Source organism: Barbus barbus (genome assembly GCF_936440315.1).
Source record: "Barbus barbus genome assembly, chromosome: 23".
Classification (NCBI taxonomy): Eukaryota; Metazoa; Chordata; class Actinopteri; order Cypriniformes; family Cyprinidae; genus Barbus; species Barbus barbus.
In genome coordinates, this window is record NC_136751.1 from 22,098,166 (window position 1) to 22,126,096 (window position 27,931).

General features: G+C 37.2%; 1 protein-coding gene across 1 annotated transcript; it reads right to left on the minus strand.

Annotated features, from left to right (window-relative positions):
- Positions 1-10: 10 nt before the first annotated feature.
- On the minus strand, positions 11-27,931 carry LOC306843024 (chitin synthase chs-1-like; the record flags this gene model as incomplete). Its single annotated transcript, XM_079374264.1, is given in 11 exon segments — positions 11-232; positions 348-458; positions 1,529-1,728; positions 1,731-1,790; positions 2,363-2,542; positions 5,709-5,993; positions 6,070-6,270; positions 7,641-7,782; positions 7,875-7,976; positions 8,058-8,232; positions 27,828-27,931. Coding segments are annotated over 11 exon segments (1,782 nt in total).

Below are 27,931 nucleotides of genomic sequence, written 5' to 3' on the forward strand. Positions count from 1 at the left end.
GCATGTTTAGTTACCTGTGGTAAAGCATTGCAACAAACTGCATTAACAGCAGTACTGCAAAACTCAGTAGAAACATCAGTGCGATTGGATCTACGGAAAACACTTCTGTTGGGTCATAAGTCCCATTGGGATAGAGTTTTGGGATCTTTATGGAGACTGAGTCACCAATCACCTGAAGGAAGAAAGTTGCCACCAGCCAAAGTGCATTGCAGAAGAAAAAGGCAAACGTAACCTGTAAGGAAAAGAAAAGCATGGAGACAAACATGTTCTGTTGCAGATCAGTTACTTTAGACAAAACCACATAAAAGGTACTTTTTGCATAGAAATAATTTACTTCTTTTGCTTACCTTATTTCGAAGTTCTCTCAGATCATCAGCGATTTTTTCCTGTTGTTCTTTATTCTCTTTAAGAGGTTCCAGATATTTCTTCTGCAGTTCTCTCCAGAAATCGACTTCATCCTGCAACATTTAAAATGAAAAAGAGGCATTAAAACATATCAGTGGAAATTTATTTAATGTTAATATCTAATCAGCAACTCAATGCATAAAAGCAAGACATGGTCAAAAATACAGTTGTTGTTGTTGTAGTTTAGTGTATTGAAATGGTAGTTTAGTGTGGTCAAACTGTAAATTTAAAGTATTAATATTCAACTGAGGTATCAGCAATTTAGCATGCCCCCCCCCCAAAAAAGCTGAGAAACGTAGCTATTATGGCACAATAATACATGACTACTTTTTATATAATACAATAAAAACAACAGCTAAAATAAATAACAAACAAATAATATTTAAATGATAATATATTATAATATAATATTAAATCACACATATTTCGTTTTAGACTTACCAAAGCGAGTTTAGATTCATCCAAGGGAAATTCGTAAGATTGCATCTGCAGATGTTCAATCCAAGCTTTTGGAATTAAATATTAGTTTTAATGGTGATCAAATTCAAAACATCTACCTAGAATATTATAATATTAAAGGGATAGTTCACCTAAAAATGAAAATTCTGTTATCATTTACTCACCCTTAAGCTGTTCTAAACTTCTATGAATTTCTTTCTTCTGCTGAACACAAAAGAAGATATTTTGAATACTGAGGGTAGTCAATCAGTTTCTGGTTGAATTCCATAGTATTTTTTCTTCTTCTTCATTCTTCTTTTATATCCAACATAAGAAATAAACTAATACAGGTTTGGAACAACTTGAGGGTGAGTAAATTATCACACAATTTTCATTTTTCATTTTCATTTTTTGGAAGCCATACTTACTTTGATGAGGACTAAGCTGGAACTCACAATCCCTACATTGTAGGAATACAGTATTAGTTTCAGTAGTAGTATTAAAAACAGGCCTAAAAATAAAAATAGTTACAAATATAACACAGATGGATTGAAGTACCAGTGTAAAATTTTCCTAATGTGTAGACATGTTTTTACCTTTGTGTTATTTCTTCTGATAGTAATATCTTCTCACTCAGATCTTCAGATTCCAAGCATGGACATTTGCAGCATGTGGCATTCATGACCTTTTTCTTGATGGTATCGACTGCCGTAGTTTTAGTCTGGCTGCCGGTTTCACGAGTGCCCCACGTGACATTGTTCATGTTGACTATGGAGTAAATAGCTAGGAGTAGATACCCACTGGGAATGCATAGGAAGTATAACAATCCATAGATGACCAGTGAGAATTCCTGAGGGTGTAACGCTGCCGTGATTATGTACAAACCACCATGCCGATGAGGAACAGACCACTGGGGGTCAGAAAAGTCTTTTGCTTCACTAAATCACCTATGAGAGTTGACATGCGGAGAGCAAGTATTACAGATTAATATTTCGTTCAGCTAATTTACATGTTTGCTCTCTGGACATGGCTATCTAGAAACAAAATGTTTTGTGGCAATGTCCAAGAATAATAAAGTAGCCTACTGCCATCTTTTAGCAGTCTATTAGTCTAGTAAATACCGATGGACTAAAAGGCTGCATTTATTTGATCAAAATACAATAAAAACAGCAATATTTTGAAATATTATTACAATGTAAAAGAACTATCTTCTATTTTAACATATTTTAAAATATAATTTATTTCTTTGGGGGAAAAGCTGAATTTTCAGCAGCCATTACTTCAGTCTAATCTATTCTAATATGCTGATGTATTGCTTTAAAAAACATTTTTATGCTTCGCTTTACGTCAGTTTAAAATGATTTTTAATTGTTTAATTTAAGTATCAGTTTTCATTTTTGTTAACTGTAATAACCCTAATTCTTGAGAAGTACTAATCTCTTTCAAAAAGTAAGCCTATATGTGTCAACAGGAAATTGAAAATAAATTGTTTTAGACATGAAAAAACAACAACCATTACCTATGATTGAGAGAATTGTTCCTGCCATGAGAAATGCATAGAGTACACTCATGATTGCTGCAATTTTAATCTGTGTGTCAGATTTCAGTTTGAAGCACAGGATGAGGTAGACAGTCGGGGGCACTATGGCCAAAGCTAGGGCTATATTTTTATCCATATTCAAGATGAACACAAAGCTTCCTGCAATATAAACATAGCACTTTAATAGATATTTTGAACAAATGTAACTGTAAAATTAAATCTTGTTGGCATATTGCAAAAACAGGACAATAAATTCCTATTTTTTAAACATTTATTTAGTGATGCACCGATGATCATTTTTCATGGCTGATTGCCGATTTTTGTCATTGTTTAAGCTTAATTTATTCGTTGTTTATTTTCTCATCATTTGAAATAAGAGGCAATCACAGTATTTTAATTACGATCCAACCAAATGTGGCAGGGTAAGGATTCTATCCGCTATTGGCCCCGGTTGAGGTGATTGGCAGACCAATGAGGTGTAAGCGGCCATACTATTTAAGGACTCTTATTTTCCTGGGTGTGGTGGTATTCTATTGACTCTGGGTTCTCCTCTCCCTGGCGTTCCCCTTTTCGTTCCTGTTGTGTGTTCAGGTAGGATAGGACTCTATTGATTGTGTATTGCCGTGGGTGGCTTGAGGCTAATCTGTGCTATTTATAGTTTGAATAGAGTGGGGCTGATTCTTTTACAACAGTGTTAATTTATCTTGTTATTTTTGGTTGGTATTTTGTAGCTTTAAAATTGTTAATTTATATTTTTGGTTTTGTCATGTCTTGTACTGGGTCATTATAACGAGTTTATAATTTTTCCCGCTTATTGTCTTTTGGTGCCATTCAAGCACTGCGATCTGCTCCCGCTGCATCTTGTGTACAATTATTTATTTATTTTTTTTCATTCCTTATTTATTGCCTTTTTTTTTCAGGAGCCAGTAAGGACTCTGTGTGGAGCAGGGTGGGCTAGCCGCTTTCCTTCGGTGGCGTGTGCTTCACAGGGTGCCGTGTGTGTTGGTATCATCTCCTTTACTGTGTCGTGTTGTGTTGTGAATTTAGGTGCCTTTTTACACAATCCCCCGAGTTGCAGCCGGCCTGCCCTGTTCCCGCTAAACCTGGCCATGGAGAATCATTTTAATAATCTTGTGGTGTGTTTCCTGGGGGAGATAATTTTATTAATGCTCTTTATAATAAAGTGTATTTTTGTATTGACACTCACATCTCGCTATTTATTTCTTTGCCCTTAATTGGTAAAACGTACCTGTGTCCTTATTGGGAGTATTTACCTGGCGCTCCACCAGGGTGGCGTAGTCGGATTAAACTAATTGTGATTTAGGGTCTTTTAGACCTATGTGAGTGCCACACAAAGATGCTACACACGAGCACGTGCAGTTTTGATTTGAATTAGACTGTATAATTTCAAGCTTTAAAGCAAAAATAGTGGTCTGACTTCAGATTTGTGAAATTGTTACACATGACATTTGCACAGAACGAAAACGTGCAGAATATGCACATTTACTCTCTGATAGCAGGTGCTGCTTACAGAAAAGCAGCAATATTGTCTTTCCTCGGTTACCGCTGTAAACGACATCATCACGCAGAGCACAAGCGATCATGCAGGATATAATGCACACTTCACATCAGATCTCACAGCTGGATTCGACTGTTTGCAAGGTTTGTTCATTAGGCATTCAAAGATTTGTTTAAATGCTGATTCTGAATGACGGCAAGATAATTTTATGATCTTTCCCTTTTAATAATATAAAAGAAATAATACTTTTTTGTGTACATCTTAATTCTTCCATTTAACCGTTCTATTCTGTCTGTTTATTAGAGAACTGTTAAAGGGGGGGCACAATGCTGTTTAATGCATTCAGAGTTGTTTACATTGTTAAAGAGTTGGATTCTCATGCTAAGCATGGACAAAGTTTCAAAAAACAATTTGGACGTATAACAGTATTACTGTGCCAAAAATCTCACTTCCGGGTTCGTACAAGTTTGAGTTTTTCGATCGTGGTTCTTGCTGACGTAAACGACGGTGGAACTCCTAATATTGGCATTTCTCCCAGAAGAACGTGCCCGTGCACACATCAACGCGTTTCATTCGGCAGCACTGCACAGGACTCCCTCGGGAAGAATGTCTCTAAAGAAGTGTGTTTTTGATTGTAATGGAAAGATAATCTTGTTCAGCTTCCCAGAAGAACGTGAACCGTGGATATAGTTTGTTTTTCAGGGGCAGCAATGGAGTTTCTCAAGTGTTTTGTTGACGAACGTTTTATAACCAAGGCCCAGTTCGATGCTGGATTTGCACGTCGTTTAATACTGAAAGATAGAGCAGTCTCAGCTATAAAAGATCCCGGCCGTGATTCAGAACTGCAGATGGTAAGTGAAATGGCATCAAATGTCTGCGTTTTGTTGGCAATCGGCGCAAGTACTCGTCACTCTTTAGCTCCGCCCACATGACACAACTCCAGGAGCTCGGCTTTGCCCGGAGAGAATCGTAAAGCTGTAGCTGTCCTATATTAATATGCAAAAACTAAAGACTTTTTGGAGATATGAAGGATGCAGTACTACTCTATAGGTACTCTAGATTAATATGTGATTGGGTGAAACTGTGTGTGTTAGGTCCCCTTTAAGGACATCAGCAAACAAGAGGGAGAATGTGAGCAGCACTGTGTGCTCTGGCGCTGCCGTTCTCAGCACCGTCAAAATTAAAGTCCCACGTCGAACGCATCGGCCAAACAGAAAAACGTATCTGCCGATATTTGAAAAATGCCAAATATCAGCCAATATATCGGCCTTGGCGATATATCGGTCGACCTCTAATTCAATATTTATATTTTTCTTTCAATATTTAGTGCATTACGAACAGTCTCTTTGCATCCATCTTCTGTTATTGGCCGTTTACAGACTTCATAATTGTCAGTCCTCTGTCGTGTGTGTCATGAGTTTCCATATTTGGTTTGTTTCCGGTCCTTGTTTAATGTGATTATTAGTTTATCCTGTTCAGCTGTGTTTGTGTAATTAACCTGTGTATTTATGTTTCTGCCTGTTCAGTTTCGTGTGGTCTGGTCTACTCGTTACTCCCCGGTGTTCCTGTCTGTGTCAGCCTTGCTTTGTCTTGCCCTGCCTTGTTTGGATTTGATTAAAGACTGTTAATTTGAGTTTACTCCTCGTCTGCGTGTTCCTGTATCCTCCTCGTGTGTGCACTGTGACAATAACATTTCCACACAAATGGCATTTTGGGAAATTATTGCAATGCAGTTTGTGTGCAATTCTGGAAAACAGATCAGTCGGTCAACTGGTGCATCTCTAATTTTTTTAAGCAAAATTTTACCTGATGTCATGAGACAGACAGCGGCAGGGCCCAGGATGGAAGCTGCCATGCTGATAATCTGGTACAAGATGTAAGGTTTTGAGATAGAGCTGTTCCTCTGAGAGGTCAGTCTTCCTGAGCCCAAGAGGTCGATGGTGTTGGCCATGGTAGAGGGTCCCCAGTGTCTGCGCTGGTTGTAGAACTCCTTAAAATCCTGTGGAGCGTTGGTGTAGGCATCAGATGCTGCGTTATACTCCACCCTCCAGCCCTGCTGCAGCAGCAGAGTGCACAACCAGCGGTCCTCACCTGACATTACACCAAACAGAGGGTGAATTACTTGGCTTAACTGATATAATTTGTCAGTGGTTAGCTTCAAGCAGACCTTGATCATACTGGACATAGTGGCTGGCTTCACTGGCTTTGGTTGTGCATCTCTTCATGACGTTGTCGTCCATGAGTGCAGCTCCTCTGAAAAGACTGAAACATCCAGGGCTGCACAGTACACAGCCGAACACGTGTTCTGCAGTCTTTTGCAGCCAGTGGCCTACCGCATATTCAAACTTCTGATACCACACCATGGGCCCTTCAAGCATAGTGAAGAAATTATCTGATTAGTCAATTTATCACCTTTATAATCTACAAGTAGTCACTACTGCATTTTTTTAAATAGATCTTTTATCTACTTTCTAGAGCAGTGGCTCTCAGATTTACAGTGGTACGTCAGGCTGCAAAATGATTAAATATTGTTCCAAAATCCATAGAATTGTACCATTTTTGAAAACCATTAAAAAAAAATCTATAGAAGGTAAAGAAAATACAGTCCCTACTACTTATTTACTTATTTTTATTTGTTGAATTATTCTTCTCTTCATCATACTTTGAAAACAATTCTAGAACTAAGGCTGCAACAAGCAATTATTTTGATAATTGATTAATCTAATGATTATTGGAACAAACAATTGACAAATTGTCAGTTATTTCGCCAAATGGTCAGTTGGCTTTGATCGATTATTCAGTTTTTGGAATTTGTTAAAATATTAAGTTTCACATATTATAAATAATAAAATAAACTTCGGATTTTAAAAATGTCAAACAATTATTTTACTATTATATAATTATGATTATTACAAGATAATGTTTTACAATACAAATAAATATATTTGGTACACAAAATGAGATGACATTAATTTATTATTTATTAATTAAATTAATTAACTGCTTGAAAATATAACTGACAGACACATACTTTTGCCTAATATCTCTTTTTCATATTTTCTTTTATTTTTGGAAAAGTCATTCACTAATAAAAAGATTTAACATTAGCTTCTTATAGCAAGCTGTAATTCTAAAATCAGATCTGTTTGAGGTCAAGTTGTAATTCTAACTGAAAAAAATCAAGTTGTAATTCTAACTGAAAGCAACACTAACACGTTTCATGTTTAATATTATAAAGCTGCTTTAAAGCAAACAATTGTATAAAGGCCTATTGTATAAATGGCTTTACTGTGCGGCAAAGGATCAAGGGATTCGGTGTCTTCCAGCGTTTCTGTCACCTTTTTTGGCGTTGTTGCCATGAATCTGACTTTTGCTGGCAGTCTAATCATAGCTTTACTGACCCAAAACTTTTAAACAGGTAGATCTGTGGGTATTTACACTCTAAAAAAACACTGGGTTAAAACAACCCAATTTGGGTTATCTTGGTAACTTTGGTAGGCTTGTATAGTTTCAGCGGTCAGTGAAATTGACCCAGCCACTAACCCAACAGCTGGGTTACACACAAAACTACCCAACACTGGAAAAATAACCCAACATAACGACTCAACAGGCATAACCCAGCAATTGGGTTAAAAAAATAACCCAGCATTTTTTAGAGTGTAGGAACAATGGAATGACCAAATAATCAGAAACAATAATAACCAAATAAAACTGGTTTATACTTAATAGCTATCCAACCTGTGCCTGTTGGATGAATCCTGCCACAGGCAGCCCCAACTTCTGGGTAGAGTTTAAGTCTGTCGATTAACAGCATGACTGCTGACGGCTGGAAATCAGTGTCCCCGTCCAGGGCCAAGATGTATGTGTTCTCCCTGTCTTTCTAAGGAGCATTGAAAAAAATAGTAAAACATTAAGAGCCTTGGTTACTTTCTAGAAAAAACTAGTAATGAAGTCTAAAGTTAAGTCACTAACCTTCAGTCTCTCCCTAAGGGAATCCAGTTCTTTACCTGCCTCAAATTCTTTGAAGTACTGTCTGTTAAGTCTCCAGCCAAGAATGTAATACAAGTACATTATCTGCAAACAAAGATTATTAGTGAAAAAGTGGGTAAAAAACATCTGTAGATCCATTTTAACCGGATCTTTAATGAATCTCACTTGCGACCATCTTTTTTTGTGACGGATAAGTGACTTGTCTTTGAGGTGAACCATCATCAAATTGCCTTTAGGGAGGGTGTATTCCAGCCGACCCCCATAACGGGTGTTTATGATCTTCTGGCGTGGTACTGCTACCTTCTGTTTGAATATACATGGATCCTCGTCACTGAAAATGCTAATGTATGTAAAGTATTAGTAGATTAGTCTTGCACATAATTTCTCAGAACACATAAGCAGATATAACGAAGGAGGATTCTTACGTGCACTGTAACTGATTTCTGTAATTTGAACAGTATTTTACTGTAATATGTACAGTAAGATACTGTAAAATGTATATACAGTATTTTACTGTAAACTGCAAAGGATTATGGGAAAATATATGTATTTTACAGTAAACTACTGTAAATTTACAGTAGTGAACTTGCCCGCGAAAAACTGACCAATGGCAAGGGAGATTTATTTTATTTACTCTTTGGTGGAAGCAGCGGTAAAAGGACAAAAGAGAAAGGTTACACTGTTAACCAGACAAAAAGGTAAGTATATTATTTCTGTTTTATACAAAACTGAGATATTTTAAGATGTTTTAACTGGTTAACAACAAACTAACATTATTCATTGTGTCATTTTTCATATTTTTCATATTTTTCATAAAACCGCGAGCTAACATGAAATACTGAGGAAAACTGAGTTAAGAACTACCACTGTAAAGTACATCTTTTGTATTTTATTTTCCAGTTTGTGGTCTTGTCATCTGCATCGGAGGAGTACTGGAGTCTTTTCCTGTGATTGCCGTCGAAACAACAGGTGAGCTTTCATCAACTTTAATGTTACTAAAGTAGCCATAATTAGCCACGGGCTGCTTTTCTCCACTAACTCCAGAACGAGTTTACTTTGTAAACAGAGGAACGGGCTAGCAATATATTCATATAGTAAGTTTTGCTTATAAATATTAAAAATGTGGTAACACTTTACAATAAGGTTCATTAGTTAACATTAACGTTAGTTAAAAACATTAGTAAACATGAACTAAGAACGAACAATACTTCTACAGCATTTATATCTTAGTTAATGTTAATTTCAGCATTTACTAATGCATTATTAAAATCACAAGTTGTGTTTGTTAACATTAGTTAATGCATTGTGAACTAACATGACTAAACATCAACTGTATTTTCATTAACATTAACCAAGATTAATAAATAGTGTATTAAATGCATTGTTCATTGTTTGTTCATGTTGGTTAATACATTAACTAGGGCTGTAGTCAAGTCCACCTTTGTCGAGTCCAAGACAAGTCCAAGACCAGGACTATCGAGTCCGAGTCAAGACCGAGTCCAAAGAGGTTCGAGTCCAAGCCAAGTCCAAATGAGACAGTCAGAGAAAGAAAATAAAAGCATCTTCTTCAAAACCACATACTTAACTATTGATAATTTATGTGACACGAGAGACAGCATATTTTATATTCTAAGATTATGATTTTGCATTATTATTTGTGATCTAAAAGCATGTGCAGCAACACTGTAGGATCAAATTAGGCTATTTTATTTACTTTAGGTTTAGCAATTTCACTAAAGTCACATAAACTGAAGTGCAACTTCACATTTTCAGCATTTTTATTATAGTGTAACAATCACATTCTGGGCTGCCAATGGAAAATATTACAAAGAACAAGCAACATAAGTCTAAAAAATAAATCAACATGTTCCCATTCTTGAACTTGTTACTTGTTCTAAAGCAGGGTGTCCAAACTCAGTCCTAGAAGGCCGGTGTCCTGCAGAGTTTAGCTAGTTTCTAGTACGCTTAGATTAGCTTTTTCAGGTGTGTTTGATAAGGGTTGGAGCTGAATTCTGCAGGACACCAGCCCTCCAGGACCAAGTTTTGAGACCTCTGTCCTAAAGAAACCATAGTACAATGTAACCCTCCCAAGCAAGGCTGTGTAGCATATAAACACCTTCAGCTCTGTGTTTCTGTGTGTGGCCGCGCATGCATTTGTTTGCTGTTTACCTTAGGCCATATAATATAGGTGCAATATATGTCCCCTGGGGATAGGGGCATATAGACAGTATTACAGGTGTTAAGCTGAGGCCATTTTTAATAGTAGAAATAAAAATCATTTAGTTCAGTTAGAGAATAGACAATTAAAGATTGAAAAATTAAAGAAATTAAAAATTGGAAGGCTTTTTTGTATTTGTTTCTAGGCTGGACGATATGGCAAAAAAAAAAAAAATGATATTCATAGAATATTTGACCAATTCTCGATTTTGTACAATTTTAACTAGTCAACTTGAAAATATAACTACAACATGATTCAAGCAACTTTTTTTTATTAAACCTCTAGTTAAAGAAAATTCTATTCTAAGTGCACCACACACACATGAAGTTGTCATCATGATGTAAAAGTTAAACAAATCACTAAATATCTTTGCAGAAAAGATGCATGAACTACAACTACATCTTGTACAAACTTTTCTTATGCATAGGCCTATATGTTCAGAAATAATACAAGAAAAATGCTTAAAAAATTCTCAAGTAGGCTAATTCAAATTCTAAATGACTGAAGGTATAACACCTAGAGTGCTATTATTAACTATAAATGCTCTGTAAAAACAATGAACAGTAGTTTTCAGCCTGTCACCCTGATGCAAACATGAAATATCAGACATACAGTAGTAGTTCTTCACGGGTTTTGTATTTGATTATGCTGCTTTTCCATTGTTTTTTCTGTGTAAACATGGACGCGTTTGACTGTTGCGCTCGCGTCTCTTGCAGTGTCTCGTGCATGAAACGGCTTAATAATTCTGCAAGTTCATTCAGTGAAGGATTCATCAGACTGATTCAAACAAATGTTTTCAAGTAATGGAATAAGTCACTTCTAAACTTAAAGCACATGGTCATACAGTAAATGCTGAGTGAAGCAGTCAAAATCATTTACATACTACAGAAACTTGTAAGATTAATTAAAGTTGGGTTTGTGAATGAACCGTCCTCTGGAGACCAATTAAATTAATCAGTTGTTTCAAATTACAAAACTGATTTGCTCAGATCTGGACTGATCAGTATTTCTTCAAATCAATGAATAACAACTTTGGTCTGTTTGTCACACACTGTGTTTGAAACATCAGTAAGGCGTGTTAATTAAGGCCTTTTTTAGTGTGGGGGACCTATTCCTGTCAATTACAGTGACAAATCTTAATGTTATGGTATACAATGACATTCCAGAGAACTGATTACAGTTTGGGAGGCGCCCTTTTAGAGGGCACAGGGACCTCTCTTTTTTTTTTTTTTATTATTAAATTAAAGGCTCAAGGCTCTATTGTTTTACACTTTTAGTCATTTTGCAGACACTTACAAATTTTCCAAAGCAACTTACAATTGGGGAATGCATAAAGCGATTCATCTTAAAGAGGCAAACAGGAAGTGCTCATAATACCAAATTTCAGGCATTGTTCAAATAAGTACAAGCTAGAAAGGGAAGGAATAAATAAAGAGAAATATATATATTTTTTTTTAATTTAGGATGAAGTCAAGTAGTATCGAAAGAGATGAGTTTTCAGCTGTCGCTTGAAAATTGTCAGTGATTCAGCATTCCGGATAGGGGTGGGAAGATAATTCCACCAGCCAGGAACGGTGAGCAAGAATGTTATGGAAAGTAATTTTGAGCCTCTCTGCGATGGTACCACGAGGCATCGCTCACTCGTAGATCTCAGACTTCTGGAGGGGATGTAGATTCTTACTACTAGTGAGTGGAAGTAGATGGGTGCTGAGCCTGTGGTTGTTCTATATGCAAGTATCAATGTCTTGAACTTGATGCGAGCCGCAACCGGTAGCCAGTGCAAGGAGATAAAGAGAGGTGTATTTGTAGAGGTTTGTGCATGATGGAAGTCCAGCCAGAAGAGCATTGCAGTAGTCCAGCCTAGAAATGACAAGGGCCTGCACAAGAAGTTGTGCAGCACGCTCCGTTAGAAAGGGCCTGATCTTTCTGATGTTGTGCAAAGCAAACCTGCAAGATTGAGCAGTCTTTTCAAATGTGGTCTTTGAAGGTCAGCTGGTCATTAAAGATTACACCAAGATTTCTGACTGGAGTTGATGGGGTAATTGTAGAATAACATAGCTGGATGGTGAAATCATGCTGTAGAGTTGGAGTGGCAAGGAAGACAAGAAGCTCAGTCTTTGCCAGGTTGAGCTGTAGGTGATGTCCTTTCATCCATGCCGAGATATCTGCCAGGTAGCCTGAGATCCGTGCAGCTACAGTTGGATCATCTGGTTGAAATGAGCGATAGAGCTGTGTGTCATCAGCATAGCAATGGCAGGAGAAGCCATGTGCCTGTATAATGGGACCCAATGATGTAGTGTATATGGAGAGGAGGAGGAGTCCAAGAACTGATCCCTGAGGAACGCCAGTGACCAGTTGATCCCGTGATGCCCAGTGATGAGAGAGTGGACAGGAGGATCTTATGATTGACAGTGTCAAAAGCGGCAGATAGATCCAGCAAAATAAGAACTGATGATTTGGAATCAGCTTTTGCAATCTGCTAGGCTTCAGTGACTGACAGTAGCACAGCCTCAGTTGACTCCTGAAACCTAAAACTCCTGAAAGTGCTGTGCTGGCGCCGCAAGCGTGCACACAGTTAAGCATTGCTACCTTGAAAATGTAGCCTGTTCATTATCATAATAAAACAATCAGTCAAACATATGTAAAAAAAAACACATTGCTCCGTTCAAATATGTAGTAAAATTTGTGCCGTTAAGTGTTATCATCGCACCGCCGTGATGTTACACAAAACATTTTGTTTTACATGGATATTGGAATGCGAGTGAAGTACATAAGCTAATAAATAATAGCCTATTTGGCATTCAAATAAATCACAGATACATTTACAATTGATTTTGTGTCGAATGAGCGACCCAACATTGGTTTCAGTTTCGTTTTAACCTAAATAAATTTGTTTTGGCTTTTCGTTTATATAGCTTCTTATATTTTTAATTCTTGGAAGGACATGTTGTGGAGTGAGGGGAACTAAAATAGCATAGCTATGTTTACAGTGTTTATTATAATGTTTGTAAACATTTCACGTCGGCATTAGGCCCATTTCTGAATGAAATAAAATGCGACTTATAAGCGACTTATGTTTTTTCTCTTTAAAAACAATTTTTTATACGCATAGCGTATTTTAACCATGCAGCAACCTTTTAAAAATAATTTGATAAATTACTAAAAAAAATAAATAAATGACTTTTTAAACCATTTAACTGATTGTATTAATAATTCAAAATTCTTATGGTCGGTTAACGGTTAACCAGTTAAAATGAGCATCCCTAGTTTGAGGTCCTGTGTGTGGGGCTGAGAATTGACTACTGATTGTTCTAGTTTTGCCTGTGAAGAGTGTGGCGAAATCATCAGCTGTTATAGAAGTGGTGGGAGGTGGTGGAGGGGGACAGAGGAGGGAATTGAACATTTTGAAGAGATTACGTGTGTCAGGAGCACTGCTGATCTTGTGTTAAATATGAAGATTTGGTAGTATGGACTTCAGCAGAGAAAGATGAAAGCAAAGACTGATACATACTCAGGTCTGTCAGATCTTTTGATTTGCATCATTTTTTCTCTGCTACCCTGAGTAAACGTCCGATGCTCACAAAGAACATCGGATAACCAGGGGTTAGAAGGGGCAGCATGTGCTGGCCTGGAGGAGAGAGGAAAAATATAATCTAGACAAGAAGTTAAAGTAGAGCATAAAGTGTCAGTGTCAGAGATGAGAAATGGGTGGGTGAGTGAAGAGAGGAGGATACAACAGAGGAAAGATGGGAGGGTGAAAGGGATCGAAGGTTTCGTCAAAAAGTAACAGGTATAGGAGTTGGTGGCACACAGGTAGCAAACTGTAGGTTAAATATAATGAAGAAATGGCCAGAGATATGTAGGGGTTTTACCAAAATATTGTCTGCAATACAATTGACCGTTCTCAAAGAGCTTGATTGACAGGTGATCTGACCAATCAGAACACGGATATTATGTGCCGACGCTGCTATCCACCATCTTGCCCGACATCTACGGCCGGTCTCCATAAAAATCCATGCTAAAATGGGGTAAACAAGATTAACTGAGTTGAAACTTTTTAATATAACTAAATATCAATATGTGCAGAGGGTTAAGCTGTGCTGTTGTTGGCTGCCACAGTAACGGCAATAAGCTAAGGAATTCCTTTTAAGTACTTGTCTTGCGTACCAGAAAACCTGTCATGTCTGGCGCTGTTTGTATGGCTTGCAGCGCTTAAGTTAAAATAATGAGTGTGAAATAATAAAATGATATGTTAAACGTGTGCTCTTATCATTCTGTTGACAAAATCCTGTGAACTTCACTCCGATCGGGAGCTGTATATGCACATCTGTTTTCAGTGCGGCTAACTTTGCTTCACTTCATGTCATCTTCCCTCTCATTAAACTATGACAGGTCCTTTACTGCAAAAAGACGGTCACTGCGACACTCTAAGTGATGAAACCATGGCGCCATGTGCTTTTTAAAACCATTTTCATAGGTTTCATGTTTTATTGTTGGCTCGTAAAATATGTAAATGCACATGCCCAGTAGCCTTAACCATAAATCAGACAGGAGAGTAGAATAATGTCGGTGGATTTAAACTTGAAATATGGTGCGTTCAGCGGTTAAAATAAAATATTTTCTTTTGCTTATTCATGTTGATTTCGTGCTCTACATAAATATGAAAAGACGATCTGTTCACGTGTTTGAGGCAATATAGTGATCTCCCAGGACACATTAAAGAGCCACAAAACGGTATTTATTGTTTGAATTTCTTTAAAAATGACAAAATTTGAAAGCTGAGAGTCCTGAGACCTTGTTTCATACCAGAAGTAACCTGCTCTGTCTTCTCCGTCTGTGTTGTCAGTCTCCTCTTTGCTCTGCGATGTATTTTTCACTGCATGAGAGCAATGTGTAAGTGTGAAAGCTGCATTGTTTGTCGGGGGTAACAACAGTAACTAAGGAGGGCGGATCTTTGCGAATGGTCAATTGTGTGTGTAAATTAAGTCATGTTGGTTGCCTGATTTGTGCGTATTTGTTGTGGTAAGGCGTTTGAGATCAAATGAAGCAAGGAGTGAACTGAAGTCTGTAGCATAAAGCTTGTCCAGATGAATGTTGAAGTCACCAAAGACTAAAAGTGGACTGCCATCCCCTGGGAATGAGGACAGCAGCCCATCCAGCTCCTCTAGGAAGGTGCCAAGAATTTGCCCAGGAGGGCGGTAAATGATCACAACCTGGAGTTTTATAGGAGCTGTTACAGTAATCGCATGAGATTCAAATGAGATATAATTGCATAGGAGAGAGTGGGAGTATTTCCAATTGTTTGAAATGAGCAGACCAGTGCCACCACCTCGCGCAACTTGACGAGGGGTGTGAAAGAAAGAGAAATTGTTAGACAGAGCAGCTGGGGGTTGCTGAGTCTTCTGGACGAATCCAGGTTTCAGTCAAGATGCTGAGTGTAGAGCGTTTTGAAAAAGCAGAAATTAAGTCTGCTTTGTTGACTGCTGACTGACAATTCCAGAGACCCACAGAAAAAGAAAGAGGTGCAGTAGAAGATGTAGAGATAGGCCTATCTGGTGGCGGCGACAGTCTATGGAGCCATGGAATAAAAGAATAAAAAAAGGTAAATTTGATTTTATATTTTAAAATTCTCACTTTATTCTCGCAATTCTAAAAGTAAGCGAGACTACTTTGCCGTCTGCGTGTGATAGAGCGTTATTGAGAGACAACCGGAATGTTTTGGAAACACATTATAGAGGTGGAAAAGAGAGGACAGAAAAGGAGAGTGTGTAAACAGAAGATAAAAATAATACTTAAGTGCGTTGCCAGATTTGTTGCTCGGTTAAAGTAGCAGGTCTTTACACTCGTCGGTCGCAGGTCTTTACACTCATCGGTCTGCACACGAGGAGGCTGAACACGAGGGCTTAACGCTTCCGCTGAGGCTTCCGCATCAGCGCACAGATAACAATAAATACACCATCTAACCACGCTTAAGTAAAAGCAGCTATGGCCGCCTTTAATTAACACACCCAACAACCTATTGCAGGGCAGTTGCTCAAATCAAAACTACAGTTCGCACTTCAGTGCAGGAAGGGAGCAATGCCAATGATACAGACTCCTTCTTAGCCGACTACTATTATCAACAAATTATTCCTTCCTAGCAGCAAGTAATAATCTAATTTTAACAGCAGATCTACAAACAAAGTATTAAGCAAAACACTCACGAGCTGTGTCTCTTCTTCTGACTAATCGCTTCTCCCAAGTTATGACAGTGAGCAAGCAGTTTAAATAGTCTACAGTCACTGTGGGGGCCTTCTAATTTGCACACTCGACAGCCTATAGCAAGGCAATTGCTCAAATCGAAACTACAGTTCACACTTAAGTGCAGGAAGGGAGCAATGCAAACGGCACGGACTCCTTCTTAGCCGACTGCTATTATTATAATTAAGTGCAATTAAAAATACATGTAAAGGAGTTTAAATAATGTTGTTAAATTCATGCTTTAAATGGGCAAACTCGCCATTGGCTGTTGCATCACTCGCAATTATGCGTGTGACATTAAGGGCGGAGCTACGTCATCGCCAGCAGAGTTTCACATCTCTCGCTGCTGATCTATGAGCAACATTGATGCGTGGATGTAGGGGAGACCAGGGACAGTTGTAACACTTTTTGCCATTTTAGCAATACATCAAAAACCATTTATACTGGAATAACAAATTTGTTATATTATAAACTTCAATCTGTCAACTTCTGAAACAATGTATTTAAGTGGTTTTATGAACTATGTACAGGTTGCAAAATTGATTTTAATACAGTCTCTCCACTGTTACAACCGTCCCAGTGAAACACATGTCAGGGACGGTTGTAACATGTCTAAAATATACATAATTAATCAATCATATACTCAAAATGGAAAATATTATTTATCAGTCATGTTATTGTGACTGTTCATTTAATGTTTTTAAGGAATGATTACCTTTTTTTCATACTACATGACAAAAAAGAGGTGAAACCGTCAAATTATAATACAAGAAATTTATTTAATGGGTAGAACACCTCAAAAAAGTTTAAACATGAACTCAAACATTCTCAACAACAGAGAGAGGGCTCAACCCATAATATAAATCAGCTGCCTGCATTAGGTAGTCTTTTAAGAGGAGCTCCTGCTCTAGTGTTCGGAGTCCAGTATCCAACTCTGGGAAGCGTCTTTGATCCCTGGCTCCTCTTCTTGTAGAATCGGTGCAGGGTCACATGGCAAATGCCATATGTTTTGGCCACTCCCCTGACTGACTTTCCCTGTCTTATTTCATCAGAAGCCCTTTCCAGCACAGGAAATGGGACTCCCCTGTCTGTCTTCCTCTTCCTGATTTTTGGCATGCTGTAAGCAATCACGTTTCCACTGACTATCTTTATATAAAAAAAAGATAATTACATTTTACATTTAATTTGCACAGTGTTAAAATGCACAGTGCACATTTTACTTTTAATTTGCACATTAAAGCTAAACTATGCAATTTTTTTTAGCTTGATTAGTTTTTACAATATAAATGAAACTTGAAACCAACCATGTTTTCATCTCATGTGAGCTAGCTTGACTGCTAGTTTGACACTTGTTAGACATTTCTATTTGTAGCTTACAAAACAGTGATTCTAATAATACTTGTTTGAATTCATAGACATTTGGTCCTATAACAGCATCCAAAAAAGTACATCAGAAAAAAAAGTATTTTTTTTACCTCAAATCAACCTTTTTTTATATAACTCCGTCCAGACGTTTCAGATGTGGCTCCCTTTTAGCAAAAATGGAGGGAAACTAACGGAGCATGAGCACAGTGAGTGACATCACTGTAGGTTGTTTCTGATTAGTGGAATTCAAAGTGTTACAACCGTCCCGTGTTACAACTGTCCCTGGTCTCCCCCTGTCCTTTTAACCAGCTTTTGGTCCTTTTTGTCCCAGGTATGTTTTTATATTCGGATTTGTCATGTGCTGTGTAAGAATATATTAGTCGAACTGAGTGTTAGCATTATCACACGTGCTATGTGCTCGCACGTGCTGAACTGTGTAACTGCGCCATTTAGGTGGCCGTTCTTTTCTTTCTGTATTCCATTTTATACAAAGATACACAAAAATGATGGTTGCTTAAATTTAGTTTCTCTGTATTTGTGAATTTATGAGAAATGAGAACAGAGACAGTGATTTGTACTTTATTTCTTTAATGTATGTTTTATCTTGAGTTTAATTCCACTATACGATCACTTTGTAAAAATGTATATTCAGCAGAGTTTCACATCTCTCGCTGCTGATCTATGAGCAACATTGATGCGTGGATGTACTGTCCTTTTAACCAGCTTTTGGTCCTTTTTGTCCCAGTCTGTCTGTTTCAGGCTCAGTAAAGAGATCTTGAGTAACCATCCACCTGCTCTCAGTGTGATTCCATCCACACAAACACACACAGTCACACAGACTATAACAAAAAAAACAACATAGAAATAGGTACGAATTATTCCTTCCTAGCAGCAAGTAATAGTTTAAAATGTCTCTTCTAATCGCTTCTCCCAAGTTATAACAGTGACCAAGCAGTTTAAATAGTCTGCAGTCGCTGTGGCCACCTTCTAATAACAGCATGGGCATCGCTAGGCCGTTTTTGACTACTCAAAATGACTACTCAGCCCCACTAAAAATTTTGCGATCAGCTCCATGAACTACAAGAATTTGTAATCACCTCAGTCCCCTTTAAATTTCATATGAAAACAATGGCAGACTTCAATCGAATCCTCTCCTTCTTTCAGCGCGTTCTTCAAACCGCAGGGCGAGAAACAGAGGACAAGCCAAGGTGTAATATCTGTCATAATATCTACATTTGCATATGTGCAGTTCTTTGTCATAAATCCAGTTTACAAAACAAGAAGTTAAATTTACTTTTTACTTTTTACTTTTTATTTTGCAAGTTTTTGCACGCATATTTTTAAAGTAAAATTTAAATGCAGAATTAAGTAAAATCTACTTTACTAAATTATGTAAAATTAGCAAAGCAAATTAAGTAAATTTAATGTGGCCAGGCAGAGTTTGATGAGTAATTTCTACTTAATTATTTTAAGTTTACCCTGCAATACTCAAGTACATTTCACTCAGTCACAGTTTGTAAATTTTACTCAAACTTTACTTCAACATAGCACAGAATAAAAAATACAAATCCATAAAGCATGTGGTTAAGTTACACTCACGTAGGTAAGCAAGTACACAACTCTTTATTCCTTTAAAGATAATATGTTGACTCAATATAGTTATTAACTGAATGAACACAGAGACCTGAATACTTGAATACGTTACTGTAGCCTATGTTTTCGCTGTGTTCACCCCTCATCACACCACAGCTGTTTCCTCCAGCGAAAATGAAGCCCTTAAAGTCCCCCTGTACTCAGAAATTTTATCCCTTAAAACTAATCTTTGATAATCAAAATTACATATTTAAATGTTTTTTTTTTTCTTGTGAAAATAATTTTCTCATGCCTTAAAATAGCTTGAATGTAATTCTACACCCTTGCCTCTTTTACTATACATGGATCTAAGAATATCTAAGAATAATACTGCCAAATAATTAAGGCACAGAAAAGTATAAAAGGCATCGCCAGAATAGTCCATCTGCCATCAGTGGTTCAACAGTAACGTTATGAAGCTACGTGAGGTGAGTCTAACACAGAACAGCCTATGCAGTTTGCGTCCAGCGGATATTCTCCAAAATGGCACTATGCTAACGCAGAGGAGACGAATGGTTGAATAAAGTCTTTTTTTGTTCTTTTTCTTTGTGTACAAAAAAATATTCTCGTAGCTTCATAACAATAAGGTTGAACCACTGATGGGAGATGGACTATTCTGACAATGTCTGCATACTTTTCTGTGATTGACAGTGGTAATTACTTGGCAGTCAATGGGACAGTTGCAAGCCTCCTGATTTTCATCAAAAATATCTTAAATTGTGTTCCAAAGATGAACAAAGCCTTTACGGGTTTGGAACAATATGGGGGTAAGTGATTAATGACAAAATTTTCATTTTGGGGTGGAGTAACCTTTTAATTCGCTCCCGCGAGCATATGCGAGTGAAGTGCAGCCGCCAATGTGGGAGAGGTGGGTCTGACTCCGGGATACTTTTACACTGTTCCTGCGGGTTATTATTCAAGTTAGCAGTTCTAAATTCACGTTAAACCATGGATCCTATGGTTTTTTGCTCTATTTTATTTTTGGTTTTGTGCTGGTAATCCTATTGGCATATTTTGCATTCAATGCTATGATCTCTATGCGCGCCGCGTTTGTGTAAATGGAGAGAGGGATATGCTAGGAATCTATCCCTTGATGTGATTGGTTACTGAGTTTTGTGACACAGCAAACCGAGGGCTGTTTCAAATGGCGTTTCTGGGTCTTCCATTAGGAAACTACAGTTTTAAGGAGAAAATACTCAGCAATGGTGTTGATTAATGGATTGGCACATGGTTTGTCTAAAAGCAAATTAAAAACACTAGAAGAATAAACAACATATAAAACTTGATTTTCACTACAGGGGGACTTTAACACATATGATCGCATAAGCTACTTTATAAGACAATCATGTTGCCATTTTCATTTGAAAATTTAACTTTCAATATAAAACATATTCAGGGCTCCAAACTGCGACTAAAATGGTTGCATTTGCGACCAAAAATATTAATTTGCGAGTAAAGTTTTTGCTGAGGTCGCCACTTGTTTTGCGCTCACATCTTTTGTTATGTTCACGTATTAAACTTACATAAGACCATGCGCATCAAAGTTTTACTGAAAAGAGTTTCAAACAGTCCTCGTCTCTGCCGCACACAGTCTGCTGAACGCAGTGAGAGAGACCTGAAAGGGCCTGTTTACACCTGGTCACTTCATGCATTTTCTCTGATCGGATATCTATATGATTTGTTAAAACGTTTCCCCATTTACACTTGGCCACATAAATGTGTCTTCGCAAAACGGATATAAATCCGTTCTTCAATTCCCGCTTCATATGCAAATATAACGGAGTTCACGTCAATGAAAGCAACGGATAATTTTATTAATTATCAGCTAATTTCAATATCAAGAGAGCGCGCGGCATCAGCACTGGAAAGATAGGCTAGTCTCGCTACTTTTAATGAAGAAGATTGTGTGTTGAGCGTCTGCGACTTACTTTCAGGTTCATTCAGTTTGCGCGTCTCTTGCTGAAGAAATACTCCGCTACTCATCCGCGGTGATGCTTGTTGCATTGCGCTGTCATATCTGACTATAACATGCCATATAGCCTAGAAAACGCTCTCACACGTCTATTATTTTAATATTATGGGAGGAGTAAAATTACCATATGTGGTTTCAACAACCAGATGCATTTACACTTGTCCGGTCGATCTTCTTATCGAGATCTTAGTCTATATGCTGTGTTCTGTTAATGCATGGACTTCCTGTTATTTGAAGCGCACTTGCCATCCAGTAATCGCAAAAAGCTTTGTGCTGTCTTACTTTTTAATAAACAAAGTATCAGCTTTAAAATGCTACGAAATTCAAATGATGCGGTTTGGGTGCTCTTTAATGCGGACCACAAGCGCACAATTTCGGTAATATAAACACCAGTACCCCGCGTCCACACGGTCCGTGTATGCGTCCTGATCGCGCGAGCAGAGAGTATCGCACTTAATGCTCAGGCGCGATCTCTTTAGCGCCTCAGTTAAAGCAGCAAGTGAACCCATTATATATTTCGATTTACTACTATAGTATGAAATGAACATGATCAAAAGGTAGGCAATAAGAAAGCCTATAGTACAACTTACTGAAATGTTTTATGTAAAAGCTCATTGTTTCAAACTGAGGAAATGTATAAAGCTTGTAAACATTGCATTGTAATACATTTACCTCAGAATAACCACTCAGTGTCCATAAACTCATCAGTCAGCTAGAAAAATAACTATAAAGATGAGCGTTTTGCTATATTCATGCACTGTTGCATATTAATATTTTTACTTATTCTGTTGTACATGATTCAACTCCTCCTATAAAATTGCATTTTACTAATGAAGAAAAACAGACTGAATGTGTGAAAGACGTGACAACATTTATAGGATGCACTGCACTCAGTTGCCAAGTGATGCTTATGGTCCATGATATTGGTATAGATTCTGTGTAACGAACAATTCTTTGTGACTGTATATTTCAAGTTGTAAAAGACATTTAATTCACACTTTAAGTGAACCTTGGTCCCTCGGTTGACCTGATCATCTACAAGATGGATTAAAATGCTGATAAAGCCTAGAAAAGATAAGACAAACACATGACAAAATGATTGAAATGTTAAAATAGGGGGGAAAAATAAAATGATAATAATAAAATAAACCACTTTTATTCTGTGGCACCTAAAAAAATAATTTGGCGCCTAAGTTTTTCTTTTATAGGAGCCAATGGCTCCTTACTCGATTTTTTTGTCTGGAGCCCTGTATTACAGTGCATGTGGCAAAGAGGTTTACATACTTGAAAGAGGTTTGTACTAGAAATGCAAACATTAAAATTTTGTGTTTGTACAGTAAACAGGTGTGTGTGTGTGTGTGTGTGTGAGAGATCAGGAAGACTTTAACTTATTTGGTACTGAAATATTATACCTATCAATAATACAGTAAGTTTAGTAGCCTATACCACCCATATTAGTCAATTTAAAATTTGTATTTATTTTTATTATTTTTATTATTATTATTATATCCTCACTGGGGGCTGAGCCCCCCTAAAATGAAAATCCTAGAATCACCCCTGCCCAACAGCCTATAGCAGGGCAATTGCACAAATCGAAACTACAGTTCGCACTTAAGTGCAAGAAGGGAGTAATGTAAATGACACAGACTCCTTCTTAGCCGACGGCTATTATTATAAGTAAGTGCAATCAAAAATACAGACCATTTCAAACAAAGTAGAAATAGGTAGATAAAGAATTATTCCTTCCTAGCGGCAACAACAAATCTACAAAGTATTAAGAAAAACACTCACGTACTGCCTCCCTCCTTCTTACTAATCGCTTCTGTTTTTCAAAGGACATTTTATATTATTGTTTTCAACTGTCCGGTAGGGTTGGGTGGTATATCGAGTTGGTGTATCTTTTTTAAACTTTTTTTATGATATATAATGAAGCAATACCCTTATGAAAATTAACCATGTTTTTACTACAAAAAAACCCCCCCAAAAACAACAAAAAAACATGGTTAATGTAGTTTAACCACAATTGGTCTTAAACATGACAAGCTTTATATTAAGCTTTGAATTATTATTTTTTTTGAATGAAAGATCAAAAAGATAAATGATGCAGATTTATTTTCACAGGGCCTTTGCTCATATTTGTATCATAGTGTATTTTTATGATAGCAGTACCTGTAAAGCAGGCATCCTCAAATCTGGCCCACTCCTGCAGAGTTTACCGCTAACCCTAATCAAACACACCTGAGCATACTAATCAGAGTCTTCAAGATCATTAGAAAATCACAGGTAGGTGAGTTTGATCAGGGTTGGAGCTAAACTCTGCAGCAGATTGACCCTCCAGGGAAAGATTTGTGGAACCCTGGTGTAAAGTGACTGTTGTAATGGGGTAATCAAAATTAGGGCTGCAACGATTCGTCGACGTTGTCGACAAAAATCGATAATAGAAATAGTCGACAATGAATTTCATTGTCGAAGTTGTCGCCAGACATGTTTTTTCCGACCGAGTGAGGCATCTCTCTTCATTACAATCTCTGCCGAGAGTCGCACATGCGCATTAGCTTCTCTGCTGAGTGATAACATACAGAAATGGCGGCGTCCAACGCAGCAGCTGCGCGTACCAAAACATCTAAAGTTTGGGAGCATTTTAGCCAGGATACGGCGAATAAAAAGATTACCTGCATGGTTTGCAAAGCAGTCCTTGCGTATCACGGCAGCACCTCGGTGATGCACGAACATTTAAAGAGAAAGCACGTCGGACAGTTGAATGAAACGGAGTTTGACTCGCCTCAGTAAGATTTAAATAACATGGAAGCCAATACGTTTTGTTTTGGATGTACATTGTACATTTTATAAGCGTATTTTCGTTTAAAAAAAAAAAGGATTTAACGTTATGCCCGATATAAAAATGATAGAGTTTCTTTATTTATGCATTTATGTCTAAGTTATACTGACCGAGCACTGTGCCTAATTGGTTTTAGACTGGGCATTTTTATTTACTTTTAGTATGAATCGGCCTATCCCAGGTGAAAAACAAGTGCACTTCCATAATGTACTTAAAGTGCTCTATTTTCGCGCACTAATTTTGTACTTAATACACTAAAAATGATCCTTTAGTACTTCTTAAGATAAACTTAAGATCATCTAAGTGTACTCAACTGTGCTATTTTGAGACACCATGAATATGAACTAAAATGCACTTTTAGCATACTATCTTTGTATTTCAAAAATGTATTTAGCTACCACTTGTAGTACACTTGAACCCATCTTTCATACACTAGTACACTCAAGTGTACTACAAGTGGTAGCTAAATACATTTTTGAAATACAAAGATAGTATGCTAAAAGTGCATTTTAGTTCATATTCATGGTGAATATGAAAATAGAGCACTTTAAGAAAATAGAGCACTTTAAGTGCATTATGGAAGTGTACTTGTTTTTCACCTGGGATCAGCAGCAAAGTTCAATAAAATATGCATTTTTCATTGAAGTACCCCCTTCTTTCTTGTGTTTACTATCATTTTTCACAGAATTAAAGCAATCTCATGCTAAATTTTAGAAAATTTTTATAATTATTCGATTAGTCGACTAATCGTTTCAATAGTCGGTGACTAGTCGACTATTAAAATAGTCGTTAGTTGCAGCCCTAATCAAAATATAGGCTAATGCAGTTTTGTGCTTTTGTTTTTATTCATATTTATTTTAGTTTAGTGAATTAAATTAGGGCTGCCAACTTTCATGCTTTCAGCATGAGACTCACACAACTGACATTGTTCTCATGCTCTCATGCCACATGTCTATTTTCTTATGCATTAAAAAGTGCCCTCAAATGAAAGCAAGAACATCCTTACTTTAAACTGTAATAATTGAGGAAACAGATTTGACAACCTCTCCAGTGCGTATTAGTGTTTGCACTCTGGAGAGCGTCAGAAGTTTCAATTTATGTGATTTGTAGCATTGAGCAGTGTAGCTGATCACAGACATATCTTGTGATTTCTTTGATTCCGTAACTCTTTTTTTTTTGTATGCTTGTGAATCTTCTCATTGTAATCCGAATCAGAATCACGCTCCCGAATCCTCTCAATGTTATGAAATGTATGCACAATTTAAGTAAGACATTCATCGTGTAGTGTAGAGAGCTTCATTGATTGTGATTAAAATATAAAATGTAAAAATAAATGAATTGATTAAAATGTGTGTGTGTATATATATATATATATATATATATATATATATATATATATATACACTCTGTTATTTATTGTGCGTAAATGATTGTTCTAATTATTCTGTATTTTCGTTCTATGCGATTTGATACGGAGTAGCAATTTGACGATTTCATGTTAAATTAGTAAATAAAAGATTGCTCTGATCTGTCTTATAGGCTATTATGTCTTAAACGGATCGCAGTTGATCCGTGATATACGGACCAGGTCCAGACCCTACCATTCGGCATGTGATTCACAGATTAATTTGGCACATTAATTTACACATTCAAGCTATTTAAAGCCACAAGAATAAGAAAGAAACAGAACTCAATGGATATCACATAACGTGTAAACTTTGCGCACTAGTTATGCCGGTGAACCGTAACCAGTCCATGGTGTAAAAAAGGTTGGAGACCCCTGGTCTATAACATAGCTGCTTTGGTTAATTTCTCAATGGTATTGTAAAAAACACCCTTTTACCCTGTCAAAATCAGCTCTATTTTCAGCACGCTATTCTAGTCCATGTTACTTTAAATGCTAATGAGCTCTGCTCACCCCGCCCCTCTCTTCCGTGGGGTTAAGCTAACAAGCACATATTAGGAAAGGTGGTTTGCAAAAAAAACATTAAACTCACTTCTTCTGTAAATGAAGCTGGATCACGAATGATTCACACGAACTTAAATGCATTTAGGCAGATTGGATTCGGGGATCGGCGCATTCCCTTCAAAAATGAAAGTAACGTTAATCCTTTGCTTCTTCAGCGGCTCAGATGATGGGAGTAAATGACGACTACTATGTTCATTATTACATTCAAAAACAAATGCCTCAATTGCTTAATCAGCGACATTCTTGTCTTCCCCTGCACCGGAGTCAACACTATGGCGGACAGCTCACAGCTCACTCAGGGCGGGTCTAAGGTAAAATGGTCTTGTCAATCAACTATCGTGGGAGCGGCTTGTGCAGAACTGTCATTCTGATGGGAATCTCAGAACACACTGATTTGAGAAAGGGGATTTTAAAATAGGGATTTAAAAAACAACACTGGGTGGATTTTTATCATTATAGGGTGGATGTGTACACACACTTCCAACACACATTTATATTAAAGTATCGGAAGTCGGAATTGACCCTTTTTTTATTTTTTAGAAAAAAAAAGCCTTTGTTCACAGCCAGCCTTGTACTCTGGGAGGTTCACAAAACTGTCGTCTATAAAATGCGTTGCACAAATTCAAACATTTGGGTTGTGCTGTTCTGTTGTAAACAAATCTTAGCAATGATTCCTAATTGCATCTACTTTCGGAAGGTCAATTAAAATGCTTTTGCGTTCACACAGAAACACACAGCATCTCCCTGACATTGCTGCATCAATACTACTGCGCATACTGAAACCACGCCTTCTTTCTTGAGTCGCTGGGGTATATTTGTAGCAATAGCCAAAAACACATTGTATGAGTCAAAATGATTGATTTTTCTTTTATGCCAAAAATCATTAGGACACTAAGTAAAGATCATGTTCCATGAAGATATTTTGTAAATTTCCTACTGTAAATATATCAAAAATTAATTTTTGATTAGTAATATGCATTGCTAAGAACAATTTAGACAACTTTAAAGGCGATTTTCTCAATATTTAGATTTTTTTGCACCCTAACCCTAACCCTCAGATTCCAGATTTTCAAATAGTTGTATCTCGGCCAAATATTGTCCAATCATAACAAACCATACATCAATGGAAAGCATATTTATTCAGCTTTCAGATTATGTATACATCTCAGTTTCAGAAAAAAATTACCCTTATGACTGGTTTTGTGGTTCAGGGTCACATTTGGGCAGAATTATGCAAATATTTCCACATTGTGACGTAGACGTGGGGGCGTGTTTTAAGGAGGCGTTTTAACCCGGTCTGGATGAGCCTTCTCTTTTAGATAGAATAAATCCTTTTGTGGGAGACTTTGAGCTTTGTAACTCAGATTGTATACACAAACAGCTACATAACACACTAAAGAAAAGGAAAACAAGAAATCGCATCATATGACCGCTTCAAAAAAATTTTTTTTTAAGGAAACACTTTTTTTTGTTTGTTTGTTTGTTTTTAATCCAAATAGAAAATACTGATATATTAATCACAATTCAGGCAAGATCGCCCAGCCACCAACTGTCAGCAGGAAGTGTGTCACTTTCAATATGCTTTGAAATCACCCTTTTTTTTACCCAATTTGTTTCAGATTTCATCAGAATAATGTCAAGACACTCTGTGCACAAGATGTGCCGGTGAGCTTCGGCGACGCAAGTGTGTACATACTTACTTCTGGTCTGTGTCACACATGCCAGAGTAGATGGTGTTACAGCTCATGATTGTGCCCCTCCTACTCTCCGAACGGAGCACTCCAATCTCTCCTTGCAGCGTCAT